At 32.9% G+C, this 8,596-nt stretch overlaps 1 protein-coding gene across 1 annotated transcript; it reads left to right on the forward strand.

Annotated features, from left to right (window-relative positions):
• Nucleotides 1-2,183: 2,183 nt before the first annotated feature.
• On the forward strand, nucleotides 2,184-2,684 carry LOC149926274 (uncharacterized). Its single transcript, XM_090159280.1, has one exon. It carries the CDS (start codon nucleotides 2,184-2,186, stop codon nucleotides 2,682-2,684), a length of 501 nt encoding a protein of 166 aa, XP_090015406.1.
• Nucleotides 2,685-8,596: the final 5,912 nt, after the last annotated feature.

Here is an 8,596-nt window from a genome sequence, read left to right on the forward strand (position 1 = left end):
TCAGCTTTTTCGCAGTAATTGGCTGTGATTGTAGAAATGATTCATCAAATGAAAATAATGGAAATAAAAATTAAGAAAAAAATAATATAAAAAATATAAAAATTAAGAACAGATAAAATTAATTAAATAATTAAGTAGTTTTGATTTAACACGTAATTTCATTAATTCACGTTAAATAAACTCGTAAATTTAAATAATAATATTAATATATTGTGGTTCATTAATCATTATCAGCTCAAATAGAAATACACGTGAAACAAATTAAAATTGACTGCTGATAAACGCGCCTCTAGATAGCATCGATGGACGAAACATTTCGGACGAATAGTGGAGATCTATGCGACGTCGATTGGGCTGAATATCGGATGTCGCGAAATTGGTACTATGAGGACTAAAATGGTACGTCCGTAATTAGCCTTTTCGGCTTAAATAGAGCCACCAAGTGGCTAACTAGAGAAGCTACCCAAATTGCTGGAATTTCGTCTGCTACGGTCGTCTACTTAACGTTACGCAAAGGCTAAACGTTTTAAAACATTCTTGACGTATAATTATCGCCGTCGTTCGGTTGAATTATGAAATTAGTATAGCTAGGTGTTTGTTTTTGTAATTCTAATGAATTAGTAAACGTTTATTGATAAATTCGTTGGTTGATTAGAGGTTTTTTAAACTGAAATGGCAAATTTTTCAAACCACAAAGGTAAATTCTTTTGATTGAGTTCAACTGATTTAAAATAGCAAAATAATCTTAGGTATTTATACTTGTTCTACGCCTTTACCAAAGGAAGGACACAGCGAGGGTTTTACGGTTAATGTTATACCTTTGAAGCTATCTCCTCAGCTTGCTTTCAAAAAGTGAATATTAAATAATCAGTACTGTGTGCTTAGTGTTTATTTATTGTTTTTTTTAGATTAGAAGCTGGTTTAGTGTTGAAAAATCAAAATAGAAGCGCTGTAAAAACAACTGGAGGAACTTCTTGTTGTGTTCAGGGGTGTAACAGCAATGTAGTCAGAAATCGTAATTTGCATTTTCACTCATTCCCAAGATATAGTAAACTAAAACAAGCCTGAATTGATAGAGTACTCAGTAAGCCTTCAAAGACAAGTTCAACTCTGTGGAAGCCTACCCCGGCTAGCAGTATTTGTGGATTGCATTTTAATGTATGTGGAGTGAAGCAGAAAGGGGACTCTATTCCTCGTATATTTCCTTGGAACACATTTCCGGATGGTACAAATATAAAACCCTCCAGGAAAAGTATGAAAAAATTTATATTAGTGTTAAGTATTGAAAATTAAGTAATTATAATTTTTCAGGAAGGCGTCTGTTTAAAGCTGATCAATCAAACACTAAAAAAACCGACCACTATTTTATGCCAGACACAGTGATAATTCCTATAAATGACCAAGAATTATCTTTGTGTGCTACCTTTGAATATTCAGAATCGGATATAAAGAAAAAAAAGAATATGAATCAAATTCATAGTCTCAGTTTACATAAAGGTTAATTTTAGTTTTAAACTAAGGTACAAAATATTATTCGCTCAATTTACATTCTTATTTTACAGATCATTCCTATTGTGCCGTTTATGGACAAGAAAGTAAAGCCACCCAACAAGGTGAAATTATTGACAGATAAAACACTTGAAAGAAACCATTTCATTGTTACATCAGAAAATGACAAATTATTAGCCAAGCAGGACCAAACATTAGCAGAAAAAGATATAGATCTGTTTGAAAAATCAAAACAAATTATTAATATGGACTTGAAAATAATAATTCTTAATGAAACTATAAGGAAAGAAAATTCTAAATGTTTTTCTGTAGAAAATGTTCTAAAAATTGAAGACGCCCTTAAATTTTATACTGGATTTCAAAGTAAAGAACGTTTTTTGACCTTTTACAACTTTGTAATGGTGGACTATGATACCGCTTACAATAACTACAAAAATTTAAATTGTCAACCTCCGAAATCAAACCGGAAACGCTCACCCAAAATCAACACTATTAACCAGCTGTTTTTGGTCTTGTCTAGACTACGATGTGGTCTCCTAGAATTTGATCTATCTTATAGGTCAGGTGTTTCTACTAGTACCATAAGTGGAATATGGAGTTTTTGGATTGCTTATCTGTCAAACAGGCTCGTACAAATTAATATTTGGCCTAGTCGCTCAATAATTGATAAAAGAATGTCTCAGCAATTTAAGTATCTGTATCCAACCACGAGAGTTTTGTTGGACTGCACAGAGATATTTATTGAACGTCCATCCGACTATCAAATCCAAGGTGTCACCTACTCCTCTTACAAATCACACAACACCGCCAAAGGATTAGTTGGGATTACACCGAATGGATGGATATCGTTTGTGTCAGATCTTTATGGTGGAAGCATATCAGATAAGGAGATCACGATCAAATCTAAAGTTTTAAATTTATTGGAACCTACCGACTCATTAATGGCAGATCGGGGCTTTCTTATCGAAGATGAATGTAAACAACTCGGAATAGCCCTAAATGTACTACCGTTTTTGGGGGGTAAACCCAGCTTAAACGAACAAGAAGAAGAAATTACTCGAAAAATAGCTTTTGTAAGAGTGCACGTTGTACGTGTTATTAAACTGGTTAAAGATTATAAAATTTTAAGTGAAAATTTCACAAATTCAATGTCCGATAAACTAAATGGAATTTGAAAAGTTTGTTGCCATTTGGTAAATTATACTGGTAACCCTTTACTAGAACGAAAAGTGTTATCTGATACCTTAACAACAATAAAATAAGCTTTTTAAGTTTTATCTTTAAACGTTAATTTTTTAATTTGTATAAACTTTGCATATTTTTTTTTTGGTATTTAACAACTTAAATATCTTCAATTCTGTATAAGTATCACAGTAATTTAAGCAATTTATAAAATATCACACTGAGATAGGAAATAATTTTTTAGGTACTTACTACTTAGAATATCACTGCTGCTTTTAGGGTTATATTAAATGTAAAATGTTAAGCTCGATAACTACTGTTAAGTTATAATACACATGACAAGAAGTGATCAAAATAAAACTCGTTTAGTTTTGGCAAAATTTCATTAGACCATATTTCCTTATTGAAACTAATTATTTCTACTATATAATCCTTTCCACTGTAAACTAAAAAGTCACACCATTTTTAGCCAGTTATGGCTAATTGTCCTTGTGCTTGGTAGAAAAATTTGTGGGTTCTTTTTAATTTGATATTGCCATTTCTGTTGGTTAGATAAGGTACATAAGTAATTCCACCGCCTCCTTTACACTTAAATTTTCTTCTTGGCCCCTAGCTAAAGTCTTAATTTCAAGTAAACCCCATTAATTAACTGAGCTGTCAAATATTAATCTATCCGGTGTTGCACCTAAGTAAGGAATGGCTGGATTCACACAAAATCCCACATCTGCACTATACTTGATTTTAATTTCTGTTGATTGATACATTTTCAATGCTGACTCTTCACATTTTAACCCGTCTTCCATATATTTGGTGCTAATAGTAGTTCCCCTTTTCATTCTTTCTATGAACGCATCATCCACCTGTTTTTTCCTTCTTACAATTTCCCCAAATTTTGATGCTGTTAGCCGTTTACTTCTTTCAATCAACCACACATCAGATTTGGACTGCTTTCTTGTATTTATCTCTAACTCCCTGGCAACTTCCATAGTTAGTGCAACGTCTTCAAGATAATAAAGATCAGTTGAAGTTTCTAGTAATTTCAGTGGTAATGATGGAGGTTGAATTATGATACCTTCTGACAAGGTTTTAATTTCAGGCATTGCATCTTTAATTAACTGAATAGGTTGACATTCACTTTCAGACAAAATCTCACTAAACATGTTTCCAGGTTCCACTGTTTCAAGATCTTTGGCAAAAGTTCTGAGACTGTCTTCAGACACAGGTATATTAGTGCATTCAAATTTCAAAAGTCTTTTACAAAATTTGGCTTCTGTTGCCTTTGTTTTCTTGTTTGGGTCATGCTTCGTGAAACAATATTTGGAGAATTCACTGCTAGGTTTTCTGATTTTCCCTGGTTTGTTCCACTCACAAGGCTTTTCTGTACTCGATTTATAAGTGTCGAATATGAAATTATTTTGTAACATGGCATTGTCCAATAATACCCAGAAGGTCACAATGACATGTTTACAAAATCCCAACTGACCAGCTTTACAATAACAAAAAGCTCTTAAAATGTCTCCACTGTAATTTATTTGGGCTGCTACATTGTATTTTTCACGTTTGTTTGAAGCTTCTACAACTGATTTTATAGTAATGAAATGCTCTCCATAATTCAATAAAATATCACACACCTTTCCACTCTTAAACATACGGTACCCAGCGGTATAATGCTTTTTCCCATTAGTTTTACTATGGTATGTTAGAATATTCTCTTCTTTGAAGGTAGTTGGGAATTTCCGTAGCTGTTTTGTAAAGTTACCTTTAGGTAATGGTACATTTGATTTCACAAACTCCTTTGGATTTTTATTATTTGATGAAGTGCCTTGCAAAGGAAACTTATTCAGAGCATCATTGGAAATTAGTTTGAATGGAGACCTTGTTTCTTGAGTTAATGACGTTGATGAATTTGATATGTCATTACATATTTCCTGCAAATTCAGTACACAGTACTGATTATTAATATTCACTTTTTGAAAGCAAGCTGAGGAGATAGCTCCAAAGGTATAACATTAACCGTAAAACCCTCGTTGTGTCCTTCCTTTGGTAAAGGCGTAGAACTATACATCGCAAAATATCCCTTAGACTATAAACATTAACACCACTGTCTTCACTTTAGAAAAACACCTAATAAGTATAAATACCTAAGATTATTTTGCTATTTCAAATCAGTTGAACTCAATCAAAAGAATTTACCTTTGTGCTTTGAAAACTTTGCCATTTCAGTTTAAAAAACCTCTAATCAACCAACGAATTTATCAATAAACGTTTACTAATTCATTAGAATTACAAAAACAAACACCTAGCTATACTAATTTCATAATTCAACCGAACGACGGCGATAATTATACGTCAAGAATGTTTTAAAACGTTTAGCCTTTGCGTAACGTTAAGTAGACGACCGTAGCAGACGAAAATCCAGCAATTTGGGTAGCTTCTCTAGTTAGCCACTTGGTGGCTCTATTTAAGCCGAAACGGCTAATTCGTCCCGTAGGACGAATTTTGGACGGGACCAAGCTGGGCTCTATGGACCATGCTGGGACGTCCCAGGGACGATTTGTGTTTGCTGGGTACAACTGCGGGGAAATTTATTTGTTAAAATAACTTGCCTTACCATCTAAAAAATATTCTTAATGCAGAATCCCACGAAAAATTTATTCATTTAAACAGGCTAGTTTTGAAAATGTGCATTATTTTACAGAATGCCTGATAGTTCACGAAACTGAACGTAACGAAATTAAATCTTGCATGAGAATTAAATTAATTTTATACCTAAACATGTCTCTTACTATGGCAGGAACGATATAAATGGTTAATGTTTTTAATAAACATTTACACGCTTACGAAGTTATTGAGAAGCCCGAAAATTGGGCATTAATTAAAGCTGGAAGTAAAAATCGGTATAAATTATCGAATGTATATAGTATCATAAGTTAATGATACCTCTAAGTAGACAAATAAGCCCTTTCAAGGTGGAATCTTTGTCCAGAAAATGTGTTGTCAAATCTTGTCTCTCCGATTCCCACGAAAATGAAAGTTTTGAAAAATATCTCGGGCCCAGCGCCGCTGTGCGGTCGAGAATGAAACTCTATTGGGCTGAGAGAAATAAACCAATAGCAAAAAAAAACGTTCTTTGGCCTCTGCGGGGGGAATGAATTTTCTAAGGGAATACCGAAATTTATCTTTTTGGGGGAAGTTCAAGCTAGCCTTGCACCAAACGGGATAAAAGAAACGTCAGCTTCGGCAGTTCCAAGTCTATGTTAAGGCTACTTTGATACGCATTACGGAGAGACATAGGTCAATTTGGACAAGCATATCCGCCATAGGCAGCATAGCCATTTGTCTACTTAGAGGTATCATTAACTTATGATAGTATTAATTAAAAGTATTATGTCGCTTTAGGATCTAAACCTGTAAGTTTTGAAAGATAATATAATTAATACATTTTAAGAATATAAATTATCATGCCGCATTTTATTTCAATCAGTAATTTACGAAAACCATGTTTAAAACACACACATAAACTGTTTTTTAAGTAAATAAATCTTAATTTTTTTAGAATAAATAAAAATGCGCTTACTTTTTTATCTACCCGCGAAAAAACCGTGCTAGTGAAAATCAAGGTCGGGTTTTCTTCAAAAATAGAGTTGTTTCGCTCGGTGCCAGACATTTCATACCTGGACTTTCATTTAAATGAGAGACTTCTCAATGTCGTTTTAAATTATGACGATAAACACTCCTTAGAATTTTTAAAATTAGTGTCGTACTTCAACAAATTATAATAAAAATATTTGAATTTTAATAAAGTTTATTTCATCGTTTCATTGTGTTTTTTTCAATGGGGGTGAAATTTCCTAAGAGACAATATCTCCAGGGGCACAATGAAAGGGATCGAACCGTCCCGCGACGAAAAATCCTACACTCGTTTCGCTGTGCTACCTAGATAAAATTCATTTTCCGAGACTTACACGTACTTTTACGACAATATTACTTTATAGTGGGAGTCTTACAAATAGCGAAGAGAAAATGGAAAAACCCCAAATTGAACTAAATATTGAAAGAGAGGAACTGCAAGCTGCATCAGCAAGTAGCGCGCGAGAGGAAGGTGTGCTGGTGCACATTGAGCATTTGATTACCTGCTGAGTGTCAAGATACGGAAATGTACGAATTTTTCAACAGCGAGTGACGGTGGCTCCATCTCGTATGGAAAACTCTCTAAATATTTAAATTTGTGGTCATATTACAAATTTACAAACCTTCTGATTAAAAATTTCTTTGTTCTTTTTTATTAATGAATTAATCTTTAAAATTGATAAACAATTTTTCTCTTAAATTTATTAATATTCAATACCTCAAAAAGTTCATCTGCGGGTAGAAATTCAAACCACTTTCCTAACAAAATCAATGAAGGTGTTTTTTAAACCCATTTTCCACCATATGTGGTTTTAAACCAAACCCTTAAGGGTACCTCAATCCTTAACCTACCATTTTCAAAAAACTAATTTTTACTATGTACCATTTATTATATCCTAGCTTTACTTAAAAAATCCCTTTATTCTCACGTATGTAGTATATCAGAAACATCGGGATATCTTGAAGGCAGTTTCATTAATGAAAGGAAGAATTCCTGGCTCATTAGTAATCTACCGATATTCGTGATAATACAAGTGAACAAATACATAATTGCGTGATTACAGGAGACGGTGGTTATCCTCAAATTTTAAATGATGAGCAAGGGCCTTCTAACGAGAGATTTACGCAAGCTTGAACTAGTTCTTGGTCTCTGACAGAGAGAGCCATCGCGGTTCTGAAAATGGTTTTCAGATGCCATAGAAAAAGCAAAATCAAGTTTGTTGGTGTAGTTAAATACGCTTTGACACAAGAACTGTTTTTTTAATCCCGCCAAAGAATATTTTAAAATTGCTCAGAAAGTGATCCTGTAAAATAATTTCTTTAAAACGTGGTAGCTAATTTATTCTCTTATGTATGGTTCCTCCAATACTTCGATATTTTCCTTCATATTTTTTAATAACATTCCTTTGTAAAAAAAGTGATAGAACCGAACTCATTCGCTTTGAGTCACGGCGATTATTTATAAACCAGATATATTACGAACCGTATTTCTAAAAACTAGCTAAACGTTAATCAACAGAAAAAATAGTTCAATTAATTCATTTGGTGTAAATATCAAGCAAACTGCAAACGCAGTGCTTCCACTTTGACAAACTCATTTCTCCCTTTGTCGGTTCTAATAAATACCTTTTTATCCCTTTCACAATTTTGTTAATTTAGACAATAAGATTTATAATTTTTAGGCCTTATATAAAGAAATAATTCTTAAAAATATTTTAAAATCTATGACACAGTTCCGAATCCCAGTTAATTTCATTCTTGGATTCCAATAAAGGTAGAGGTGCGGTATTTGATGTACTAGACCAAAAATATTTCTAGGGAAAATTGGGAAAATTCCTAAAATACTTAATTTTTTAAAAATCCCCTAATTTCCCCTTTCCCCCTCTCTTTCGAAATAAAATCCCTTTTAGGTCGGAAAATCCCTATAAAGGGATAAAATCCCTCAAAGTGGACGCACTGGGCAAACCTTTCATTCTTTTACATTAACTGGATATTGGAAATTTATTACCGAAAAATATTCGATTTTACAAAAATCTACTTCAATTTTGACTAAATTTAAGATAAATCAGCTAGTAGGAATCTGTTGTAGGTTAATAGCTTCACTATATACACATTAATATATTTGTTAATTATACATGAGTTCTCATTAAAAACAATTAGAAACGTGTTATACGAAGCAATTCTCGTAAAAGGCTGCTCTCTCATTTTTATTACTTTAAGTTAGTGTTATTTTTAAGTGTGTATAAGCGAATAAAGTCAAGTTCTTTTGTTAAAT

Source organism: Leiobunum rupestre, chromosome 9 (genome assembly GCF_980474605.1).
Source record: "Leiobunum rupestre chromosome 9, qqLeiRupe1.1.hap1, whole genome shotgun sequence".
Classification (NCBI taxonomy): Eukaryota; Metazoa; Arthropoda; class Arachnida; order Opiliones; family Sclerosomatidae; genus Leiobunum; species Leiobunum rupestre.